Raw genomic sequence first — 25,530 nt, forward strand, 5'->3', positions numbered from 1 at the left:
TTATTATCATTATTATTATCCATAGAAGAGCAAGTTAAAATCAACATCATCAGTAGCATTTGATAGCATTTCATTACCATTTTTTTGATTTCGAGGCTTGCCAGCATGGTCATAATAGTACAAAATAGAGTGAGTAAAAATACGAGCTTGCTTTAAAAGAGGATTATTTTCAACGGTTGTTGCTGCTTTCTTACTGATATGCTTGTTTTGATAACTCCAGGTAGCATGCTTATCAAGTACGTTTGTTTTATACAGTAGGTGGAAAAATGGTCCGGATGTTTTAGAATATTCACAAATATTACCGTATCTTTACCAAATCTCAATCAAATGAAACGAAACAAACATTATTTTGAAGCGAAAACATTACTTTATTTTTAGTAAAAATTTGATACGTCACACAACATTTCAAAGGGAGCCACAAGAGATCAAACATTTGAGCAACATCCGGACCATTTTTCCGGGTGCCCCTTAATATCTGTTAGTAGTCCGTATATCCCCCTTTTGCTTGAATAACAGCTTTGATTCTATCCGGCATACTGTCTACATACTTTCTACAATCATCTTTTGTAAAGGTCGCCCATTGTTCTTCAATTCGATCCCATAGTTCATGAACGCCTTTAGCTCTGCTTTCATACGCACTTAATTTTAACTTCAGGTGGTGCCAAATGTGTTCAATTGGTTTTAGATCGGGGCTCTGAGCAAGCCAGCTATAAATAGATTTGCTATCGAAGTTGTTTTCTTCAAACCAAACTTTTGCAACCTTTGACGTATGTTTTGGATCGTTATCCTGCTGGAAGTAAATGGTTTTAGGATCATAATTGTAGTAATTTAGAGTGTCCATTAGCGTTGTATCCAATATATGTACATAATCCTCTTTCTTCATTGTTCCATCATAAATACGACAAGCATACCCAGGACCATTGTATGTAATACAACCCCACATCATAACGCTGCCTCCACCTCCTTTTACTGTCAAGTCAAGATGGTGGAATCGGAGCTTGTCATCTGGTCTCTTCCGGTAGTATTTCACACCGTCTGATCCCCAAACGTTTATCTTAGTCTCGTCAGAGAATACCATACAACACCAATCATCTTTTGTCTAATCCTTGTGGTCATTGGCCCATGTAAGTCGCTTTTTCATATGAATAGCCTCTAAAAACGGCTTGTGCTTCTTGATACGGGCCTGGAATCCTATTGATTTTAAAAGTTTTAAGCAAGCAGAGTAGCCAATCACGCATCCAATATCACATAAATATCGTTGTACATCCTTCCCGGTCTTTAATTTACCTGTTATGACTGACCGTCTGATGTAGGGCTTGGTAGTAGCAGTAATTTCGGACTTACGGCCTGATTTAATGGGCCTCATGTTTGAAAACCATCTTCGCTTATAGTCATTGATGATGCTTTTCTTGACTCCAGGTACTCGTTCTATGATTGAGGAGTAAGGGTGACCAGATTTGAGTAAGGACTTGATGTTATTTTGTACATCCAAAGGCAAAGAGCGAACCATGTTTATATAAAACAGCAATAATAACGGAAGAAGACGAACGCATGCTAAATCAGCAAAAAAAATGTAGATATTTATATTTTTTTTTATTATTAATATGAATCTAATGTATTATTAATTATCTGAAACGGAAGAGATGACTTCTGAGTCAGCGGCATTGAACAATCTTGGTAATTAAAATCTTATGAGGCACCCGGAAAAATGGTCCGGATGTTGCTCAAATGTTTGATCTCTTGTGGCTCCCTTTGAAATGTTGTGTGACGTATCAAATTTTTACTAAAAATAAAGTAATGTTTTCGCTTCAAAATAATGTTTGTTTCGTTTCATTTGATTGAGATTTGGTAAAGATACGGTAATATTTGTGAATATTCTAAAACATCCGGACCATTTTTCCACCTACTGTACATTTCAAATGCTGAAATGTCTTTAAATGTCATAGTAATTTTATCGGTTGAGTAGCTAGCTACTTCACGGTAGCTGTAGTTAAGGTACTTGATATCAAAGATCATATCGTTGTTGTTGTTATTGTTGTTCATCATGCTACCCGGAGCTACTGTTTGTAATATTGAAGGGAAGGAAAACAAAAAGCGCAAGGGTACGCGTAATATTCTCGAAATTACTACGTCATTATGTGACAGGTAAATATATTTTTTGTGACTACCCCGTTTTACTGGATAATTAAACTCTTCGGTTTGTATTTAATGAGCTCTCTCTCCTGTCTTCACTCAATAAAGAGGTTCAAGAGTCTCATCGATTGCCAAGTTCCCTTTTTTATCTTATATTTACTTTCAATCGACTACGAACTACACGCCCAATATCACACATGTCACTGTAACTTTAGATAGTGAGGCTATCAGATTTAATTCATCTACATTAAGAAGCCAAACACATCAATCACATTGATGCATCCAAGCAAAAAACGACGTTTTCATCCATACTTCTACTTTTTTCGAAGTTTTTTGACTTTTATTTATTCATACTCGACGAACTCTTTGCTCTTTTTGACAAGGGCAAAAGATAGGTCCCGGAGATCGCTGGCCTCAATTAAGCTCCGATCTGCATGAAACTCCGCATATACATTTTCGTACCCCGTATCATCTTTGATGCCGAATTTGGTAAAATTTCAATCAGCGCATAAGGTTCTATTGGCCATTGAATTTTCCTAGTCTACCGTGTTTTGCCAAATAAGAATTATAAGACAAAAACTACAAAGAGACAATAGTTGTGAAACTAAAGATTACATATGACTTTCTTAATAAAAAATATTGAGGGTATTTATACTTTTTTGAATGTCTGGGTTTTTACCGCTATTTCAATTGATCGGTTAAAAGAATAATATGGAAGATAAGGAAAGGGTAGTGGATAATCAATAGCCGGTTTCTTCTTGACGAATCAAGGAAGAATGAAGTAAATAATTATTGAACTAATCCATAATTATAAAATAGGATTGAACTGCCGTTATTATAATCAGGTTCCGATATAGTATTTAGAACGCTGATAGGACAACAAGGCAAGATTGGCTATTGCAGAAGTCTCACATTTATAATAGAGATCCCGTTAGACTATAATTCCGTAGTATCCAAGTTTATCCATGAATGTTCACTTTATTAGTTGTGTGGATACAACATACAGTTTAGAGAAATGGAATTGGGTGACCAAGATTGCAGAATTGGCCCAGCAGGTGCGGAAAAGAAATTTATACAGTAGCGGACAAAACTGGTGCACAAAAATGAAAATAAGTATTGCATCTCCGCCATATGTCTGCGACTTTTGTGGCATATACCATCTGAAAGGCAGTCTAAAATATACATTATGATATGTAAACGGGAACTGTGTCGGACATCCCTCAGGCATAACGTCATTTTTAGTGATTTTTTGAATATTTCAATTTTCGCCAAAAATATAGTACTTGTCTAGCCTTCCTTCAATTTTCCTCATATCTCTCCCGTTTGCTTTCAGATTTCACAGTATATTAGTGAGCTTTAGTAGCTCTTGAAAAATGCATAAACTCATGCTTATTTTGTATTTCCCATTGAATTCCCCCTTTTGTTTTTACCCTATTCACTATAACAAAGTACCTGCCTTATATGCTTAAGAAAATAAGCAACTGTAAAAGCGAAGCTCTGAGATTTCGAATACACTTAGTTCGTACGGCAGCGGATCTTTTTAGGGTAGCAAGAATCTCCAAATGGACAATCAACAGGATAAGAAAGGAAGAAAAGAACATCAAGGCTTGTGACCGTGGTAGTCGACCGGTCGTAGTCAGCAAAATAACTAATGCAATCATCCGCCTAAAGTTTCGACAAGGACCTTTACGCACAGCTTCTGATGCTCAGCTCTTTTTGAGGTCCTTAGGATACAGTATTAGCAAACTGTCAGTCAAAAGGCACTGTAGGAAGCTAGATTTTGAGTCTGGAACTAAGGAATCGAAGATTTTCATTAGCTGTATAAGCCAGAAAAAGCGATGAAAGTGATATCACGACAAACCATCGCATACTATAGAGGGCTGGAAGTCCATCATATTTAGCAATGAAAAAAACATGAACGTTATGAGTGCAGATAGTATACACTAATATTGAAAGCAAGTCGAGCAATCTTAGCGATCTTTTTATGGTGAGCAAACAATGAAGCATGCTGGTTGCTCTGTTACATTTTAAGGCTGTATTAGATATTGAGGACCAGGATATTTGTGTCAAGTATACTATGCTGTAATAAAGTCATAGATATACACATGTATTTCGCTCACTACATACCACAAAAGCCTAGGGTATAGTGGTCTAAAATATCGTAATCTCTCGTTTCAGCATGACAATGACACAAAGCACAAGGCAAGACATGCCACAAAATCAATATTTCATAACAGGGCTTCTGTGCTAAGGCATTAGTCGCAACTAATCCCGGCCTAATTTTTCTTAAGCATACTCGGTGGCAATTGAAGGCAAAGCTATGACGATACGATACTAGACCAAAAAGGATAGATGATCTTTGGAAAATAATAGTAAAAGAGCTGGGCTCTTTTATTGAAAATGATATACACGCATACTACTAGCATATGCCAAGAAGAATATTCGATGATATCAAGAGGTGAGATGATTATACAAAGTCTTAGATTTTAGCCACTTTTGCGGTTTTTAGAAAATATAGATTTTTATAAATGAAAAGCATGCTATTCGCTCAGTTTTAACAATGTCATGCTAGGAATACACGTAAATTACAATGGCTAGTATATCTTCCTTCTAATATAGTTTCATAGCTATTGCAATCACCATGAGCAAGTAATGGTAGTTAAAAGCTGAAAAAAAGTTTTGTGCACCAGTTTTGTCCACTACCGTAGGAGTAGATGCAATAAACTTTATTAAAGTCTGTAACAGTAATTAAGCTTTATTAAATGAATAAAACTGCATTGGCTATGCACGATGAACTCTACGAGACCTTCTGTGTTATCTAGTAGTAGGTGTTTCCAAACTAGAGCGACCAGCTAAATCGGTCATTGCATCCATTGTCGGCGCCGTGGAATCAATCATTCCAGTGATCACTGCTGCCGAAGGAGTAGGAGGCATGCAGTCCTCGTCATCTGTACTATTCTCGCTTGAAGAAGCATCAGAATGATAGTTGTGCTCGAACTGGAATGGCTCATGTCGATCTTCTTGGCTATCATGGATTTCAGTATGGCGTGCTTCTGTTGTAAACATAGTTATTTTCTATAAGATATCAGTTATATTAAAATAAATAACGATACACAAAAGATTAAACTATGATTGAACAATTCCACACTTTTCCAAATTTAGAACAATAAGATCAGTATTTGTCATTCTAGCGAGTCTAATCAATTGTCAACCCCAAAAGTAATTAGATCAAAGTTAATTGACTGGTTATTATTTCTATTGTTCAACTTCAAATGCATATATTAGAACATCGACAAGCTTTAGCTTAATCATTGGTTCTTCAGCACGACATCGTTGCCGAGTCTATATCTTTTATATCTACGCTCACAAAGAATATAAATAGATGCCAACTTTTTCTCCATTAAACGGGGCTCTTTTGCAATAGAAAGAAATCTGCAATAAAGAAGGATTTTAATTTTATATTGCTGCTATTGTTTTTTTGTTTAATTTTTTATTTAATCTTACGATTAAAACAGCTTCTACCGTTCTAAAAACTCAAAACTCATCTCTACGAGATCCACGGTTGTATTTACGTCTGCCAAATTTGGACTCGTCAATTTGAATATGATCATAGAGTTCGTTGTCACCGAGTTTGTAATCACCAATATACCTGATAAAATCGTTGTGCATAAGCATCTGCCAATCAACAGTAAGCTGACTAGCAGTAGGACCACTAATGCGAACTGTGTTGATGATAGTAGCAATTGATGCCTTATGAAAATACTCCGAAAGAACTATGCACACCTTACTGATGTCCGACTTCTTATTAGAAAATATAGACCCCTTCGTAATGGATTCTTGTCGATCATTATGAAGCCCAATTAATGAAGGAGTGCAACAACGATAGTAGAACTGAAAATTGCTACGTCTGAGCCTAGGTACCATCTCATTCGTGCATCCATTGAAGTTGCAAATGCGCTTTTCCCTGTAGAACACACCAATGGATTCCCTTAGGTGACTGCAATTCCATCAGTAAACATGCTCTACTTTCCTTTTATATCACTTACGTCCATGTAGTTTCTTCTGACACAATGATTCTTGCTTCGCCCACTCTGTCACCATCTGAAGGAGCACGAGACCCATCAGGAGCAGACAACTGGCCAGAAGTACGGCCACCACGACGTGATAAGGATACAACAAAGCTTGAGACGGACATAGACGAAAATAAGTAAAATACAGAGAAAATACAAAAATGCAAAGGGGTACGTATATTCTTCCTACAAAAAATCACGCAACATAGGTATCCAATCACATTGATGATTATCTATTCCGAGTCAGAGTCCAGGGTCAACAAATAAAAAACGCAGAATAGCACAATAGGAAAGAAAAAAAATTATTCTAAAAAGTCCACTGACCCTGACTAATCTAAGCGATAGACTAGGCAAATTCAATGGCCTATAGAACCTGATGCGCAAACTGAAATCTTACCAAATTTGGCATCAAAGATGATACGGGGTACGAAAATGTATATTCGGAGTTTCATGCAGATCGGAGCTTAATTGAGGCCAGCGATCTCCGGGACCTATCTTTTACCCTTGCCGGCTCCCCAGCTGAGTCGACCATCTCATTCCAGACTCGACCATCATAGATGTCATACAACACACCTTCCTCCACATACAGTGAGCGACAAAACTGTCCCAATGTTTTGTAATTTTCTCTTTTATGGCCTGTAGCGTTATGGTTATCATATTAGCCTATGGCTTGTTGTATATCATTCGATAGCCAAAGCCTTGTAGAAGTAAACAACATATAGCAAAGACCGATTAAAGTGTCGCAAATGGAGTTAGAGAGGATGGAAAACAAGCGGTGCATTGGGACAGTTTTGTCGCATTTTCAAAAAAATATAAAATGGTTTATTTATTTGCCATTAACAGTCAGTCCAGCGTCCTTTGTTCTTGATACATTGTTTTATACGCTTAAGCAGTGCTTCTATAACCTTTTGACACTCTTACGGCTTCATTAAGTCATACCAAACTTTAGTTACTCGTTCGTATAATTCATTCATGCCTTTCGGTGCTGTTTCATAATCATTCAGCCTTCTCTTTAACAATGACCACATATTTTCAATTGGATTGAGGTCAGGGGACTGTGCAGGCCACTCCAGGATGTTGTAGGATTGGTCTTTAAGGTATTCTTTGACTAGTTTGGACGTATGCTTAGGATCATTGTCATGCTGAAAAATCACCTGATGACGTTCGAATCCTAATTTATCGATGCTGAACTCGATAGTACGCTCCAATTCATCTTCCAAAATCTCTCTGTACAATTCTTTATCCATATTACCATTGATCTTGCACATCCAACCGACTCCAGCATAGGTAATGGCGCTCCACAGCATAATACTGCCTCCACCATGCTTAACAGCCATCTTGACATGATGCGGTTTCAAGCTTTCCCCTGACCGGATCTAAGCCCAGGTGCGTCCATCTGAATTAAATCTATTTATTTTCGTCTCGTCTGACCAAATAACGCGTTTCCAGTCATCTATAGTCCAGTCCTTGTGAGCCATACACCAAGAAAGCCTCTTACGGATGTTTTTAGCACTAAGCAAAGGCTTCTTTGGCTTCTCAATCGCACCAAGGCCGGTCTTGCGAAGGGTTCTGCACACGGTTTCGGCACTTACTTTTCTTCCGGTGTCTTTTTCTAGCTCCTTAGCCACCTTTGTTGCGCTAGACATGCGGTTTTTGGTCACTTGGCGCACACAATAACGTTCATCAGCTGCCGATAAGATCTTGCGTCGGCCGCCTTTTGGCTTTCCAAGTCCAAAGCAATGGGATTTTCGGAGTCTCCCAACCGTACTCTTGCTTAAACCAGTAGAACCTTCCACTTCCCGAACCGACTTACCTTGTTTAAGCAGAGAAATTGCTTGAACAACTGTTTCTTGAGGGACTTGTTTCATGTTGAGATATAATGGGCGAGTAATAAATCAGTAGGAGCTTAAAACTTCAGCAGTGAGTAAAGATCAGCTTAGAGACATACAATGCGCATTTGTAAGCAGTTTGGTACCTCTATGCAACTTGTGGGTCGATATTTTATCATATTTTATATTTTTTTGAGAATGCGACAAAACTGTCCCAATGCACCGCTTGTTTTTGATTCCCTCTATCTCCATTTGCAGCAGTTTAATCGGTCTTTGCTATATGTTGTTTACTTCTACAAGGCTTTGGCTATCGAATGATATACAACAAGCCATAGGCTAATATGATAACCATAACGCTACAGGCCATAAAAGAGAAAATTACAAAACATTGGGACAGTTTTGTCGCTCACTGTATCGACCTCTCCACTGTTCAATCTCTGTTTCAAAGTTCGGACGGACAAAGAGCTTTTTCAACGTTTCCACAATTGAGTTGTACGGGAACTCAAGGACGGGCTTCAGGCTGCTGCCAACAAAAAGTGAATTACCACATGGGCGCTCTTGTCTGTGTGGGTTGTTTGCAAACCTAACAAAAGGGCATTGTCGGGTATGCAAACTCCCTGTGTCGTACATACTTCTGCAAAGAGAACAGACAAGGAAACGGGAGACACCACTACTGGCAGAGGAATAATTGACCATGGTACGAGCAGTGGAGATCTTTGTAGGAATCTCCATGCCATGGCCAAGAGCACGAACGAAAAAGGAAAGAAAGGCCAACAAGTCTTCACCGGCCTCAACTGAAAGGTGCTTTGCTTAGAAAAGCACAAGGTAAAGAACCAGAAGATACTCCAGTTGTTCGTCGTTGGTCATTTCTTCTTCTATGCCGACATCCATGTCGACATCCATGTTGGCATTAAAGTCGAATTTTAAATTTGTTTAATAAAAAAAAGGATGGGTTTATAAATATACCTTCAAACGTGTTTCTTTCAGTAGAAGCGGAGGATTGCTCGAAGGTATTTTCTAATCTTCTTTGTCTCAAAGCTATTTTAATTGCACTTTAGTCTTTCTGCATTTCTTTAAAAAAATTGTACCTTCTCCAACTTTGTCTATACGCTTATGAGTGTTAGCGGTTTTCTTTGCAATCCACTTGAATCCTTCAGGACAGTTGCTGCATTTGGTGCATTGGCATTTAACTTTGTTGTTGGTGGCGTTCATTTCAAAAAAAAGTAATATTCAGGATTTAGTAGAGGGATAAGATAGAAAAAATGCGTGATCAAAAAAACTAAAGCAAACATACTAAATTTGGAAGTTGGTTCCTAAACAGTAACAATTTTACGTGTTCAAAAGAGCTGATTTTTTCCCCCTTGTTTTGTTTCAGAGAGCATAGTTAACATTGAGGATACAAAAGGTATAAAAGAAAACTCAACAACAGTTCAAATGTAAGTTTATAAAAAAAAAGTAACAACCAAGTCTAATGTCGTTTTCTTTTTTCTTTTTTTTACGTTAGGAATTCCTAATGGGACACATTCGGATGACGAACATGAACCTCATGGGCAAATTTGTTCTTTCCAATACGATAAAACTATAAGAATAACAGACTTTATTGTTGCTTGTTACTGAAAAGTTATTTTTGGTAAAGAAAGTTGCCATTGCTCACATCTCTAATGGCTAATGGCTAATGGCAAATTACACCCATGTGCAAACATAAAGTAAGTAATGAACTAGTATAAGCTTAAAAACATATATTCTTTTATTATATCTGTCATAAAAAATAATAAAGCAATCTATTTACTTGATAAGCAAAAAAGTTTTGTATGTATTTGTTAATTACAGTGGGTCAAAAAACTGCACCAACGCAACTCAGTTTTTCTGAAATACAAGTATAGCTCTGTCAGTTTAACAGCAAACATTACGAAACTTGGAACAAAAAGAGTTACTACTGTTACTATTTATTGACAAAAGTTTCAACGTCAGATGCGGAGTATTGATTTAAAGAGCACTCAGCAAAAAGAGGAGATCGGTTGGTGCAGTTTTTTGACTTTTTTAATATTAGTGGATCCACCCTTCTTTGCTAAGACTGCTTGCATTCTGTCTGGCATACTGTGTATATATTTGATGCATTGTTCCTTAGTAAACGAATTCCATTCATTTTCGACTCTTTGCCACAATTCATGGATGCTGGTCGCCCTATTATCATACATGCTCAGCTTTAACTTCAAGTGATGCCATATATGTTCAATAGGATTAAGGTCTGGACTTCGTGATGGCCAATCGTCAATATAAAACATGCCACTATCCTTCATTCATTGCGTTGTGAACTTTGATCGATGTTTAGGATCATTGTCATGCTAAAATACCGACGTTTCCCAGTTAAGACCATAGTACTCCATATTGTCTTGTAGACTTGTACCAAGGATTTCTTGGTATACCTCTGAATTCATGGTACCATTATAGATCTGACATGCGTATCCAGGTCCTTCGCTGGTTATACAGCCCCCTAACATGAGGCCACCGCCTCCATGCTTCACAGTAACGTCGATATGCTGAGGCTGTAAATGATCACATTTTCTTTTCCAATAATACTTGCAGCCATCAGAGCCCCAAATGTTGATTTTTGTCTCACCAGAAGAGATGACACGTCGCCAATCATGTACTGTCCAATATTGATGCTTTTTTGCCCATGCTAATCGAGCCTTTTTGTGCTTTTCAGTCAATAATGGCTTCTTCTTTTTGATCTCAGCATAAATTTCAACTGAATGTAAGACATTAATTGCCGATTGATACGACATAGGGCGCCCAAGCTCCTCCAACTTCATTTGCACGTCCTTGGCAGTCCTCAAACAACCTGTGAGCACTTGTCTCTTGATGTATCGACTTGTTGACTCTGCCACAATGCTCGGTCTACCTCCTCTTTTACGTATTTTATCGTGTATCCACTTATTTGCATACCTATTGATGGTATTTCTATGCACTCCAACCCGTTTCCCAATGACTGCGGAGTCAACACTGTACTCTAATAATGCTTTGATACTGTTTTGAGTATCGGATGGAAGCTTTTTGAGCATTTCTAATAATGGATAGTTACTGACGATGTACAATGGGTTTGGGTAAAGCAGGAAAGAAAAAAAAACAGAAAACAATTGCAAAAAAAACTTTATTTTCAGGTCCCCAGTGTGACTAAGTATCAGCAAAATTCGATTAAATTTGCCGGAATAGTCTCAGTCCGGACATATGATATCAAATACCTTTTCATTTTAAAAGTCAAAAAACTGCACCAACCGACCTCCTCTTTTTGCTGAGTGCTCTTTAAATCAATACTCCGCATCTGACGTTGAAACTTTTGTCAATAAATAGTAACAGTAGTAACTCTTTTTGTTCCAAGTTTTGTAATGTTTGCTGTTAAACTGACAGAGCTATACTTGTATTTCAGAAAAACTGAGTTGCGTTGGTGCAATTTTTTGACCCACTGTATAAGTGTCTTGTAACAAAATGTTAGCAGAGCTTCTTTATTTTATTATTATTTTATAATGTAAAGACAGTTGCATTTCTATAAAGAATATTTGTTGTTAAATTATTGTTTTCATTTGAATAATGAGCTTTCTATTGCTAGACTCTTTTCTTTTTTTTTTTTTATCAAGTCTTTTTTTTCCCAAACACGACTATTTTGTTACGCTCTGTAACACGCTCGTAATGACCTAAGCTAAAAACCACAGACTACCTTCCTAATATGTATTCTTCTGAGCAAAATAATCCGAAAGTACTTTTGATTTCCGCATTTTGCCCTCAAAAATAAAAAAAAGAAGGCATCGATCTTTCAATGATAGAGGGGAACAGGCTTTCCAAAAAAAAACACTTTTTTAAAACATGAATAACTTTACGAATACTTACCCTACAAAAAAAAAAATACTATTCAATTTCTTTATTTTTTTCGCACCTAAATCTTTTTTCAAAATTAAAAAAGGTGCAATACAGCAAGATATAATGGTTTCTCCTAAAAAACTATAAAATCTACGAATCTATGATTGTTGGGTCTGTTAAAATTCTATGTCAAAGCTCCTACATTATTTGTAGTGGGCAACATCTATCCCAAGGCGCATTGAACCTACTATACCAATTCACAGACATATCGAGGGGCTATGGCCCAATGGATAAGGCGTCTGACTACGAATCAGGAGATTCCAGGTTCGACCCCTGGTAGCCTCATTTTTTACTAATGCTCTACTGTCATTTTATATGTTGTTGTTTTTGGTCGCGAATAGTCTTGTAGCTATTGTAACACACGAAAAAGGAAACCCCTATGGATATTGTGACAAAGAAGTCAAAAAAATGAAAAAAGTCAAGAAAATGAAAGAAGTCAAAAAAATGAAAAAAGTCAAAAAGAGAAAAAAAAAAAAAATTTTAACAATATAAATATCCCAACTATTTAGATGAAGAAAAAGGACAGTACAGTTCTACTCACATTTTATTTTATATATTTTATTCAATAAACAGGCAACCTTCTCATAAAAGTTCCTGATCCCTTTATTTTTTTTACCTTTACCTTTATTTGATCTTAATTAAAAGATCTGGTGGTCACTACAGTACCTTACTTTAAAAATTTCAAGAAAAACTTCTCTAAAACACTCAAACTAAACCAACCATACTACAAAATAACAATATAGGAGAGATGCTATCTCAATAGCAAACGATGCTATGCTAATAGCAAAGGAATTCAAGGACAATGAAAGATATACAGTCAAGTTTTTTTTAGTACCACGCCAGTTAGAAAATGAACTTTTGCGTAACAACCTATTTGAAAACGGAGTATCAACTCTTTTGCTTGAAAACCAAAAACAACATAAAATTATAAAAACCAAAAACATATAAATACCCTTATATCTTATCCCTATTTTCACTTCACTTCACTTCACTTTACTTTTGAATTTTATATTCTTTTTATATTTTTTTTATTTTATAAAACAATAAATCCATCAAGCGTTCAATTGAAACCCTTTGGTCTGTGTTCTATTTTAAATACTGAAGTCCCTTGAAGTCAATAATCTTCATTGTAAATCTATTCCTAAACCTCAAGAGTTTAACCTATTCTAACAAGTTTGATCTACTATTAACAAGATCTGGTGGTCACTATAGACAAAACTTACATACTTAAAAACCTAAACCCGCAAACAAGCAATATATTAAAAAAAATTACAACAACAAAAAAAAGAAGAAAACAAAAGAAAAACCAAAAACAGCATAAAAGTATGAAAATCAAAAAACATATAAATATCAGTATCTTTTTATAAATATTTCAATTATTATTATTACCTTATCCTATTACCTTACCTATTATTTTACATTACCTTACTTTATCACAATAAATATCCTTTGAATCCAATTATCTCTTTATTTTACTTATATAAATAGGAAGAACCAATAATCCCTTGAAACTTATATTTCATTGTAAATCCCTTTTATTTTATCTTTACTTTACCTTTATTCTTTTTATTCAATTCAAGTCTGATCAACTTAATAAGATCTGGTGGTCACTTACACTCAAACATACATCTATTCAATTTTACTTCTTTGGATACAAATTATATTCAACACCTTATTCAAATCTCAATATATTATATTAACAACTTACCTCAATCCTATCTAAACCCTGAAATATAAAGATTTCACACTATGATTATGAAGATGTGAACGCTGAAACCTTCAAGTTTTAATTTTTGACGTTTTGTAAACCACTTTACAAATTGTCATTATTTTACCTATTTGACAAATTTTTAACCATTTGATATATTTTTTAACCACTTCAATATTTTTAACCTTTGCGAATATTTTTACTTCTTGTAAAAATTGAACTTTATATTTTTTGCTTATAAAAAGCCTAGCTTTTTATTCTCTGTTTGAAAACTTCACTTAACTTGACTTCACTTAAACTTGACCTTTTTTTTAGCAATATAAATATATTTTATCAATAAACCAAGTACAGTAAGGGACAATATCAGTCCGTTTTTTGGTTTTTTCGCGATGCCTCGCCGGGAATTTAACGTAGAGCTCCGTTTTGCTGACACTAAATTTGCACGCAAACTAGACAAAATTATTGGTGTAACCCAATTGCTTCTACCACCATTTCTTCTGTAGTTATGGCTGAAAAAGTAATTTTCCGTGATTGTTGCTAACACCCGATTTTGCGTTAGGTACAATATCTCCAGAAACAGTCACTGGATTGACTTGAAATTTATTTTAGTATGTCTTATGACGTCAGTGAACGCTTACGCGTTCTCATATTTTAGCTCATTTTATTTTTTTACATTTTTTCTTTTTCCCCATTTACCTGATCTCAGATTAGCCAAACACGCTATGACAGCAAAGAATGCCGACAAACATGCCCAAATTGAAAACATGTTGAGCCACTCCATTCCATGGGATGTAATCCAAAAAAACGTAGGCTGTAGAAAGTCCAAGATTCGAAGAATTTCAAGGAAAATCAAGATGCAGTCAAAAAATAGCACGGGTAGACATCGTTTACTCACACCTAGGGAGGAAACCAAAGCAGCTAGAGATATAAGACTAGGCTTATCTGAAAGCGCATCTGATGCCTCCTTTGACGTTAAAAAATCAGATCGATCAGTCAATCCAAAAACAATTACTCGTACATTCAAACGCAAAGGTCTAAAATCGGCTAAAAAAAGACGGCACTTCCACTTAATAATGACAGGCAAAAGGCACGATATGATTAGGCAAAGGCTCATAAAGACTGGTCCGAGACTGATTGGGAACGCGTTGTCTTTTCTGATGAGACAAAGATCCAAAAAAGAGGGTCTAATGGTCTAGAATACGCTAGGAAAGAGGATAATGCACCTTATCGAGACCATCACTACAAGAGGAAACATGCTTATGGAGCAGGCGGGATTATGCTTTGGAGTTGCATAACTATACATAGAGGGGGCTACATGTCCTGGCTACAAAGTAATGTAAATGGTGAGCTATATACATCAGTACTTGAGGAGGAATACAAGGAAATATTGAAGTACTATGGCCTGCAAAGTAATGACATGATCTTTCAACAACATAATGCAAGCATCCATTGTGCTTCAGCTCCTTCAAAATGGTTCCAAAAGAACAAGGTTAAGCTCCTGAGTTGGCCAGCATACTCTCCTGACCTTAACCCAATTGAAAATGCATGGGCCATGCTTAAAAAGAGGGAACAGATGACAAGACCACCCCCTTCCCTGGTTGAGGCTGATCAAGCATTTTTTGACCGGGTTTCGAAACTTTGGTATGACCTAGCAACTCCAGGGTACTGTAGAAACCTTATGGGTCATTATGAATTGAGAACTCATATTTTATTCTTGAATTTGAAGAATAATTTTATATATCTGTATTTTATAAAATATTTTCAAGATTATGAATTGGGTCATCTACTGATGTCTTCTTAATTTTATTAAATGTATATAACGGAAATACATAACTACTGTTAACTAATTTTTCACTTCTATGTATTTTATAGCTTATTTCTAAATTTTTTAAAAACCTTGATTTATTTTTATCATATATAGTAAATAATTCACCTATATAGTTATTATCAATTTCATTGTTAATGTATTTTTGATAAATGTTTGAAAATGTCGTAATTGTATTTCTATTATCTAATACTAATGATTTATATATATAAGAATTAGTTGATAGATTAACATATTGATTTTTTATTTTTTCTATAGATTTTAAAACTTCACTATTTGCATCTGTTTTAGTATATTTATTTCTTTTACTTCTAATTTCTTCATCATCAGACTCCTGCATATCAATATCTATTTCTATATTATTTTTTAAATTATCTAATACTGGTTCTTCTATATCATCTTTATTACTATTTTCACTTTCACTAATATTAGTATCATTATCTTCTTTAGCATTATTTATTTGGCTAAGAAAATCATCATCTTCTAATTCATAAACTTCATCTTCATTATTAAAATTGTCTGTTTTATTATTTTCTTCCTCATTTATTTGTTTATAATGCTTCAAACAGTATAAATCGTTATCAATATACCAATTACCTGTATCATCACAGCTCTGAATAACGCATTCATTATGTTTTTTATATATTGTATTTATTATATCTTCATATTTTTTATTTTTTATTTTTAAAAACTTTATTTTTTTTCTAAAAAATTTATTTTCTTTTATTAATTTAATATATTCAATTCTTTTTATTTTGATGTATTGTTTCTCAATGTTATCTGATATCATTTTTAATATATTTATATAATTCATTTTTTATAAATTCAATCTTTTAAAAAGTTTTTCCATAAATTATACTCTCTATTTTTTTTTTACACCATTGATATTCTTTTAAATGTAATACTATATCTTTTTTATTTCTATTTCTAGGAATTATACTTTGTTTTAATCCATTCCAAGCCCCTTCAATTGTGTTCGTATGAACTCCCGTATTTGGGTCTTTAAAATGTTTCTTATGGTTAACAGTTTTATGTTTATATCCTATTTTATTTAAATTATTATAACCTTTCCAACAATCTGTATAAACTGTTGTGCCTTTTTTAACATATTTTTTAATAATATCATTGATATTTTCTATATTTCTTTCTTCAATAGGAACTAAAAACATTTTTTTATTTTCATTCTGTATTTTATTTTTTAATCTACTTCTTTGAATATCTCCTATAATCCATGCTCCCTCAACTTTATGACCTTTATTATATTTTCGTTTAGCAATTTTAGTTTCATCAATTTCAACAATTTCATTTCTTCCACCAATTTTATTTTTTGGATTAATAAGCTGTTTATTTTTAATGTATTTTCTAAATAGTTTACTATATCTTGTAACTGTATTTTTATCAATTTGTAAGCTTGATGATATAAATGATGATGGAGCTTTACCTAAGAAAAGGTATAAAATATGTAATTGTATGTTTAAAGGAAGCCTTAATTTATTGAATATAGTACCTTTTAAGGGTGATATGGACTTTCTACATTTATAAAATGTACATATATATAATTTCTTGTTAAGATTTAATTTCATATCTTTATTACAATGTATACATTTTTTAAAATGATTTACATAATTGTTTTCTATCAAATATTTTAAAGCTTCTGATTCATTATCAAATACTTTTTTCAACGACTGGTATGACTCTATAAACATAGAATCCGATAAATATACTTGAACTGACTTTCTAAACTAATATAAAATTTCAATTTTAGTAAACACAAACTATTTCGGGGTTTAGAAACAACCTGAGTGTTATATGCGGATATATCCAACCTTATTCACTCCATGCCCCGTCGAGTTCGGGACGTAATCCAGCGTAAGGGCCGCGATACCAAGTACTAATCGAAATTCAAAAAAATAAAAATTCATTATTTTCAATATATCTTCTCATAACATGTCGGAAAATAAAAAATACCATTTCCGACAAATATTGTCAAATTTGTTGAAGGAAGAGACAAATTTTTCGTCAGCAAAGCGGAGCTCTAAGTTAAATTCCCGGCGAGGCATTGCGAAAAAACCAAAAAACGGACTGATTTTGTCCCTTACTGTATCTTTATCTCTGAATTTTTTGGTATAATACTCTTAAAGCACAAGCAAGACAAGTCCCTTGAATCCAATTATCTTCATTGTAAACACTTTCAAAACTCATATCAAATTACTTTATTGCAAACAAGTCTGATCAACTTAACAAGATCTGGTGGACACTATTAGCAACGAATCCACCTTTAAAACTCTTATCAAATTTTCTTATCAACTCTATTATCAATCTAAAAGCCTATTGAAATCTCAAGCCATTAAAGTAATAAAAATTACAATATCCCAACTATTTAGATGAAGAAAAAGAACAGTACAGTTCTACTCGCATTTTTTTTATATATTTTATTCAATAAACAGGCAACCTTCTCATAAAAAGTTCCTGATCCCTTTATTTTTTTTTATCTTTACCTTTATTTGATCTTAATTAAAAGACCTGGTGGTCACTACAGTACCTTACTTTAAAAGTTTCAAGAAAAATTTATCTAAAACACTCAACCCAAACCAAACATACTAAAAATAACAGTACTGTGACGAAAATATAGATCCTTTTAGTCAAACTGTACCACTTGTCTAAGAAAGTTCAGACCTGAACTAAGTTCATACTCTCAAAAATTTGATAACTCAATGAAATTGAAAAACTCAACAAAATTCACAATTCAAAGGAAAAACACAAACACCCAAAAACAACACAAAATCAAGAAAACCAAAAACATATAAATATCAACAATTTATGAAGCATCATTATGATTATTATTATCATCTTAGCTTATCCAAATAAATCACCTTTGAAACAAAATACTTTTTATTTTATAAACAGGAAGAATCAATAATCACTTGAATCATATACTTCATTGTAATCTCTTTTTTTTATTTTATCTTTTACCTATTACTTTTACTTTTATTCAAATCAGTCTGATCTACTTAACAAGATCTGGTGGTCACTCTACACAAGCGAACTTATAACTCTAGTTACCTACGCTATTTGGAACTTGCTTTATCCAATACTTTATTCAACTACTAAAACTTTATCTCAATAACTTACAGTAGGTCAAAAAACTGCTGCAAGGAATTGCAAAATTCAGGTTTTACAGCTGGTTGTCCATGGGTACTGCACCAAACTATCTCAAACTTTGACTGTTTGTACCTCAATAGGAAGTGCATTTATTCGTCGATTATCGGATATGGGCAATGGTTATTGGTGGAATTTGAGATCGCTAAAGGTAGTATTATGAACATCCGTGTTTAGGAAAGGGGGGTTTTAGGTAAAAGTAGTATAACAACAAAGATAAAGAAATACTGTTAGAACTTGGTATCTCTTTATTAAGTTAAGATAACTAAGATTGAATATGATAAATTCTACATGTAAAAAGTGAGAGTATTTATAGACATGATACGGATAAAGAATTAGGACAGATTTATGATCAATTCGACAGAATAGATGATTACTATTTCTAATTATTAGTTTAGCCTGTTCCTAGCTTGTATTGTCAATTATGATATTGGGATGGTTTCAGATAACTCTGGATGTAGGACTATTTAGGAGACGGTACGGATGAATATAAAATCCTCTAGTTCCGTGATTGGATATTATGGCTAATAATAATATCTCAGTTAGGACAAATTTTTCCATGATTAATGATGATCCGGTAAGTAATTGTCATTCCTTATTCAACATGCTCATATCATCAATAAACTATTTTACAACCACGTCATATCTTTGACTATGTGAAGTTAATATGAATAAAGCTTAATATAAAAATCTAATCAAAGTCTTTTATTGATCTGTGCTGGGAATAATGTTATAAATGATTCCAAAGTTATGTCAACATATTATTTAGGATCATATGAGATTCCTTTTACTAAAATAAAGTGACTATAATCTTATGTATCCTTAACAATCCGACATTTTTTACTTGTTCATATATGTTTGAAATGACGAATTTTAATACGACCCAACCGGCTGCTATCATGATTTTTCACATTCTTGACATGGTTAGAATGTTGCCAGTATGTAAAAGCGCTTACAATTCCTTTATTTTAAATTTTATATCCCTTTACTTAAATTATTTCTCTTTTTTACCTTATTACCAATCGCATGCCTAAACGACTGCCAGAAGAAAAAGTAGACGATCTCAATCAAGCATTAACTGGATCCACATCAACGAACAATATTGCTAAAGAAATTGGAGTACATGAATCAACTGTTAGTAGATACTCTAGACGGTTGTTTTCAAATAGGACAGTAAGCATAGGTGGTAGACCGACAGTAGTCTCCAAAGTGACGAAGCGGTTAATCAAAAGAAAAGTCATTGAAGGGGTTTTAAAGACTGCCAGAGAGGTACACCGGGAGCTGGTTCAACTTGGCTACGATATCTCATACCAGTCAGCAATTAACGTACTGAAATCAATGGAGTTCCATTCTTCAATAAAAAAAAGAAGCTGTTTTTGACAAAAGCTCATATGCAGCATCGATTAGAATGGGCCAAGAAGCATCAGGATTGGACAGTGGAAGAATGGCGAAAAGTCGTTTTTTCTTATGAAACCAAGGTCAACGTATGGGGCTCTGATGGCTGTAAGTATTATTGGAAAAGACCAAGTGATCCTCTTCAACCGCATCATCTAGAACTTACAGTCAAGCATGGAGCAGGCAAATTGATGATGTGGGGCTGTATAACTTCTGAAGGACCAGGATATGCTTGTCAAATTTACGATGGGAACATGAGCGCGAATGTTTATCAGCATATATCGAACACTACGCTTCGCGATACTATGGAGTACTACAATTTCAACTGGTCCAACGTTTACTTTCAGCATGATAATGATCCAAAGCACAAGGCAAAATCTACAATGGACTGGTTAGATAATCATCAAGTGCAGTATATTAGCGATTGGTCAGCTCAGAGTCCGGACTTAAATCCAATAGAACACGTATGGCATCAACTGAAGTTGAAGCTCAGCTGTTACGAACGTAGAGCAAAGAATACGGATGAGCTTTGGGAACGAGTGGAAAAAGTATGGAATGGCTTTGACAAAGAACTTTGCCAAAGGTATATCGATGGCATGCCGGCAAGAATTCAAGAGGTTATTAATAAAAAAGGAGGATCAACTAAATATTAATAAGTAGATTCATTCCGTTTGTTTTGTTCACAAAAATAAAAATGGAGATTTCAATAGGACCCAAAATTACACTACCTCAAAAAATTGTTCATTTTGAACCGCCTTTTACACATTTCGTACTGAATCTGCTTCGCATAATCCCCAATCAGCGCTCAGCACAAACCATTATGAAACACTGCTTCTCAGCTATTTACTACACTGTAAGCATATCACGTGCTATGCGTAAATGCTGGAAAATATCCAATCAAAAATCAAAATCAAAATGAACAATTTTTTGGGTTTTTTTGAATATGAACTAAATTTACACCTACACTAGGTGAAAAAATAGGGACAACCTACCCTAAAATAATCTTTAACTTTGGCAAGGGCAAAAGATAGGTCCCGGAGATCGTTGGTCCCAATTAAGCTCCGATCTGCATGAAACTCCGAATATATACTCTTGTACCCCGTAGCATCTTTGATGCCAAATTTGGTAAGATTTCAATCAGCGCATCAGATTCTATTGGCCATTGAATTCACCTAGTCTACCGCCTATTGAAGTGAGGGTCAGTTGTGATATTGATCAGTAGTTTATAGTCGATTAAGAGTGAAAATAAAGTGTAAAAGAAAAACTGATAATCGATGAGACTCTTGAACCTCTTTATTGAGTGAAGACAGGAGAGAGAGCTCATTAAATACAAACTACGTCTGATTTGATAAAATTAATAATTGAGGAACCGAAATTGCACAATGTAAATTACTAAAGTTGTTTATGAGTACTGATGGCTGTATAACAAGTAGTGTTATATAGAGGTAGTCTTAAATTATATGACCTGCAGATCTTGAGTGATCTCACATGACATTTGAGTATTTAGTAAGGAAAATACGACACGACTTTTTATTAATAAATACAGACCCCTTCGTAATGCATTCTTGTCGATTATTATGAAGCCCAATGAATGAAGGAGTGCGGCAACGATAGTAAAACTAACATTTGTTAGGTTTATACCTAAGAACCATCTCCTTCATGCATCTATTGAAGCTGCAAATGCGGTTTTCCTTGTGGAATGCACCGATGGATTTCCTTAGGTGACTGCAATCCCATCAGTAAACATGCTCTACTTTTCTCTCATACCAGTTACGCCCATGTAGTTTCATATGACGTAATAATTCGTGCTTCGTTCACTTTGTCACCATCCGAAGGAGTACGGGGCCCATAAGGAGCATTCAATTGGCCAGAAGTACAACCACCACTATGTGATAACGATACACTAAAGCTTGAGTCGGTCAAATAGGAAAATAACCAAGATACAGAGAAAATGCAAAAATACAAAGGGGTGTTTATATTGCGTCCTACAAAAAACCACGCAACATAAGTATCCAATCACATTGATGAATATCTATCCCAAGTCAGAGGTCAAGGTCAACAAAAAAAGCGCAAAAAACCACTAAAGGAAAGAAAAAAAATTAATTTCAAAAGTCTACCGACCCTCACTTCAATAGGCGGTAGACTAGGTGAATTCAATGGCCAATAGAATCTGATGCGCTGATTGAAATCTTACCAAATTTGGCATCAAAGATGCTACGGGGTACAAGAGTATATATTCGGAGTTTCATGCAGATCGGAGCTTAATTGGGACCAACGATCTCCGGGACCTATCTTTTGCATTAGCCAAATGGGTAGTATTTATTTAATAACGAGTAAATCTCCCTTTTGATTTGATTACCGCTGCTATGCGATCAGGCATGCTATCAATGTAGCTTCCACAAACAACTTTATCTAGCTTGTTCCATTCAACGTCAACTCGTTCCCATAGCTCGTCGATGTTTCTTGCCTTTCGTTCATAAAGACATACAGTGGGTCAAAATACCTCACAAACGTATGATGATTTTTATTTATTTTTGATGTAATTCCATAACAAATTGGCTCAATCATTTCAAATTTAAAATATAAAACCAACTATGTATGCACTATTGTGTGCCAGAATTTTAAACTCAGATAAGCAGCTGAGGTCTATTAGGATACAGATACTTAAGCTCGGTCTATTTGTGAGGTATTTTGACTTTATTGATTTCTAGTGGACCCGCCCTTTTCAGCAATGGACTTGTGTTCTTTCTGGCATACTGTCAATATACTTTAAACATTGATCTTTAGTAAAGGGATTCTATTCCTTTTCCACTCTCTGCCATAGTTCCTGCATGCTTTTTGCTCTATTTTAGTACATACTTAGATTCAGCTTAAGATGATACCATATAAGCTCGATTGGACTCAAATCCGGACTCTGGGATGGCCAGTCATCAATATCACACATACTGTTATCTTTTATATACTGTTTTGTAGACTTTGATCAGTGTTTTGGGTCGTTGTCATGTTGAAAAATGGATGATTTCCAATCTAGGCCATAGTACCGGAGCGTGTCCTTAAGGCTTGTGCCAAGGATTTCTTGGTATACCTCTGAATTCATGATGCCATCATATACCTGACATGCATACCCGGGTCCCTCACTGGCTATACAGCCCCACAACATGATACCACCACCACCATGCTTCACTGTAACTTCAATGTGATGAGGCTGAAGACGGTCTCCTTTACGCTTCCAGTAGTATTTACAGCCATCCGATCCCCAGATATTAATTTTGGCTTCATCCGAGAAGATGATACGTCGCCAGTCGTGAATGGTCCAATACTGATGCTTTTTAGCCCCAGCTAATCGAGCTTTTTTGTGCTGTGCAGCGAGTAAAGGCTTCTTCTTTTTTATCTCAACAAAGATCTCCACAGAATGCAAAACATTAACAGCAGATTGGAACGACATAGAATGCCACAACTCTTCCAGCTTCAGGTGGATCTTCTTGGTAGTCCTTAATGAGTCATTTACGATCTCTCGCTTGATTAGACGAAGAGTGATGTCGCTTACAAGATGCTGTTTGCCACCTTTCTTGCGAATCCGGTTAGGCATCCACTTATTTGCATGGTTGATAACAGTGTTTTGATGCACTCCAAACCGTTTTGCAGTAATCTCAGTCAATACATCATGCTCTATTGCTGATTTGATGTCCATTTGAGTTTCGTATGCTAAGGATTTGGGCATTTTTGTAGATGGATAGATGATGCAGTAGATGGAAATTTACTTACAGATTAGCGAAAGAAAGAATAATCAATTCTTTTCCAAAGTTTAAGTTTTATGTTCCGGGATGACTGCACTATCCGGGAAATGCTTAAAACTTGCCAGAACATTGTTTGGAATGACCTATTGCGGAGAAAAGAAAAAATTGATGAAAGTCAAAATACCTCACAAATAGACCGCCTCCAGTTCATAGTTGCTTATTCGCTCAGTTTTCAATTTCCGTCGTCGGAATTTTATGCAAATAGACTCAACCTATTGTACAACATCTGTGCAAAGTTTGAGAAAGATACAAAAGCTATTGAGTAATCTAGAAGACTATAACGTCAAAAAGTGATGAGGTTTGTGAGGTATTTTGACCCACTGTAACTTAAGTTTCAGCAAATGCCACACGTGCTCTATAGGATTCAGATCCGGACTGTTAGGTGGCCAATCGGTAATGTGCCGGACCTTGTTTTGTTGGAGCCATGATATTGTTGATTTGGACTTGTGCTTTGGGTCGTTATCTTGTTGAAGGTAAATGGTGCACTTGTTCATACCATAGTACTTCAGCGTTTCCATGTAAGTTGTTCCAAGAATATGCTGGTACACCAAGGAGTCCATGGTACCATCGTATATCTGGCACGCATATCCTGGTCCCTCACTGGTTATACATCCCCACATGATCAATTTGCCGCCACCATGCTTCACTGAAAGATCCATGTGGTGTGGGCGAAGAACATCACCAGGCTGGGTCCAATAGTATCTGCAGCCATCAGGTCCCCAAATGTTGATCTTCGTTTCATCGGAGAACACTACTTGATGCCACTGCTGTATGGACCAGCTTTGATACTTTTTTGCCCATGCTAACCTCTGCTTGCGGTGGTTATTAGTTAAAAGAGGCTGCTTCTTTTTACGCCTAGCATGAAAACCCATTGATACAAGGGTGTTTATTGCTGAACGGTAAGACATAGAATACCCAAGTCGCATGAGCATCCGATGTACATCCTTGGCTGTCTTTAGGGCTCCTTTAATCAGTAATACCTTGATATATTCCTTCGTAGCAGATGACACAAGTGTATGCCTACCACGTCTTGCGGGTACCGTTGGCCCAAATAGCTTGTTTCTATATCTCCTAACTGTCTTGGGATGGATATCAAATTCACCAGCAATATTCTTTGGGCTTCTATTGCTCATCAGTGCAGACTTGATGCTGTCTTGCGTGTCTTGAGGTAAAGCGCGAGGCATAAGTAAGAGAAATGTCGCAGAAAGTAAGAAGAATATAATGAAAAAAAAAATTGTATGAATGAAGGAAAACAGCACCCATTTTATATTATTAATTATAGGAATGTGCTTAGCTAAAATTAAAATTGGTTTGCATTTTAATTGTAACTGACATTCCAGGTCAAATTAGAAGAGTACAAAATATGGTCTAAAACTGAGCTATGGAGTATCTAAAATTCGACCAATTATATACGCATTACTCCCTCATTTTCCATAATTGGCTCATCATATTTTGATGAAATACTTTACACATTAACCTCGCTTTAACATATTGCTAACGACATGAGGCGACCTTCTCTTAATGCTATATGCTGCATGAAATGAAATTTTCGAAAAGGTTGTCCCTATTTTTTCACCTAGTGTATGTTTCCAAATAACATAGGACTAACTCGTGGCTGCTATCATAGTTTTTACCCGTGGCTGCTTCTTCTATTCCAAGACAGCCCTGGTCGATTTTTTGTTTTTTTGTTTTTCCATTG

General features: G+C 35.2%; 10 protein-coding genes and 1 non-coding gene across 11 annotated transcripts; 2 read left to right on the top strand and 9 right to left on the bottom strand.

Annotated features, from left to right (window-relative positions):
• Positions 1-1,099: 1,099 nt before the first annotated feature.
• On the bottom strand, positions 1,100-1,510 carry RO3G_10790 (uncharacterized protein; the record flags this gene model as incomplete). The annotated part of the gene is made up of 2 exons (XM_067665374.1): positions 1,100-1,191; positions 1,288-1,510. The coding sequence occupies 2 exons, from the start codon at positions 1,508-1,510 to the stop codon at positions 1,100-1,102; spliced, it is 315 nt and encodes a 104-aa protein (XP_067521475.1).
• A 3,437-nt stretch (positions 1,511-4,947) lies between these two features.
• Positions 4,948-5,199, bottom strand: RO3G_10791 (uncharacterized protein; the record flags this gene model as incomplete). Its single annotated transcript, XM_067665375.1, has 1 exon — positions 4,948-5,199. One exon carries the CDS (start codon positions 5,197-5,199, stop codon positions 4,948-4,950), a length of 252 nt encoding a protein of 83 aa, XP_067521476.1.
• A 468-nt stretch (positions 5,200-5,667) lies between these two features.
• RO3G_10792 (uncharacterized protein) lies at positions 5,668-6,328 on the bottom strand (the record flags this gene model as incomplete). The annotated part of the gene is made up of 3 exons (XM_067665376.1): positions 5,668-5,855; positions 5,922-6,046; positions 6,180-6,328. 3 exons carry the CDS (start codon positions 6,326-6,328, stop codon positions 5,668-5,670), a joined length of 462 nt encoding a protein of 153 aa, XP_067521477.1.
• Positions 6,329-7,120: 792 nt separating this feature from the next.
• On the bottom strand, positions 7,121-7,540 carry RO3G_10793 (uncharacterized protein; the record flags this gene model as incomplete). The annotated part of the gene is made up of 1 exon (XM_067665377.1): positions 7,121-7,540. One exon carries the CDS (start codon positions 7,538-7,540, stop codon positions 7,121-7,123), a length of 420 nt encoding a protein of 139 aa, XP_067521478.1.
• Positions 7,541-8,547: 1,007 nt separating this feature from the next.
• On the bottom strand, positions 8,548-9,244 carry RO3G_10794 (uncharacterized protein; the record flags this gene model as incomplete). Its single annotated transcript, XM_067665378.1, has 4 exons — positions 8,548-8,615; positions 8,665-8,841; positions 8,999-9,070; positions 9,121-9,244. 4 exons carry the CDS (start codon positions 9,242-9,244, stop codon positions 8,548-8,550), a joined length of 441 nt encoding a protein of 146 aa, XP_067521479.1.
• A 1,133-nt stretch (positions 9,245-10,377) lies between these two features.
• On the bottom strand, positions 10,378-11,094 carry RO3G_10795 (uncharacterized protein; the record flags this gene model as incomplete). Its single annotated transcript, XM_067665379.1, has 1 exon — positions 10,378-11,094. One exon carries the CDS (start codon positions 11,092-11,094, stop codon positions 10,378-10,380), a length of 717 nt encoding a protein of 238 aa, XP_067521480.1.
• A 1,065-nt stretch (positions 11,095-12,159) lies between these two features.
• RO3G_19131 lies at positions 12,160-12,232 on the top strand. Its single transcript has one exon. It is a non-coding gene; the product is annotated as a tRNA-Arg (tRNA).
• Positions 12,233-17,307: 5,075 nt separating this feature from the next.
• Positions 17,308-17,540, bottom strand: RO3G_10796 (uncharacterized protein; the record flags this gene model as incomplete). The annotated part of the gene is made up of 2 exons (XM_067665380.1): positions 17,308-17,371; positions 17,449-17,540. The coding sequence occupies 2 exons, from the start codon at positions 17,538-17,540 to the stop codon at positions 17,308-17,310; spliced, it is 156 nt and encodes a 51-aa protein (XP_067521481.1).
• A 2,490-nt stretch (positions 17,541-20,030) lies between these two features.
• On the top strand, positions 20,031-20,687 carry RO3G_10797 (uncharacterized protein; the record flags this gene model as incomplete). The annotated part of the gene is made up of 1 exon (XM_067665381.1): positions 20,031-20,687. The coding sequence occupies one exon, from the start codon at positions 20,031-20,033 to the stop codon at positions 20,685-20,687; it is 657 nt and encodes a 218-aa protein (XP_067521482.1).
• Positions 20,688-23,014: 2,327 nt separating this feature from the next.
• Positions 23,015-23,755, bottom strand: RO3G_10798 (uncharacterized protein; the record flags this gene model as incomplete). The annotated part of the gene is made up of 1 exon (XM_067665382.1): positions 23,015-23,755. The coding sequence occupies one exon, from the start codon at positions 23,753-23,755 to the stop codon at positions 23,015-23,017; it is 741 nt and encodes a 246-aa protein (XP_067521483.1).
• Positions 23,756-24,106: 351 nt separating this feature from the next.
• Positions 24,107-25,015, bottom strand: RO3G_10799 (uncharacterized protein; the record flags this gene model as incomplete). Its single annotated transcript, XM_067665383.1, has 1 exon — positions 24,107-25,015. One exon carries the CDS (start codon positions 25,013-25,015, stop codon positions 24,107-24,109), a length of 909 nt encoding a protein of 302 aa, XP_067521484.1.
• Between the last annotated feature and the right edge of the window lie 515 nt (positions 25,016-25,530).

This window comes from Rhizopus delemar, genomic scaffold (assembly GCF_000149305.1).
Source record: "Rhizopus delemar RA 99-880 supercont3.8 genomic scaffold, whole genome shotgun sequence".
In the NCBI taxonomy this organism is placed as follows: domain Eukaryota; kingdom Fungi; phylum Mucoromycota; class Mucoromycetes; order Mucorales; family Rhizopodaceae; genus Rhizopus; species Rhizopus delemar.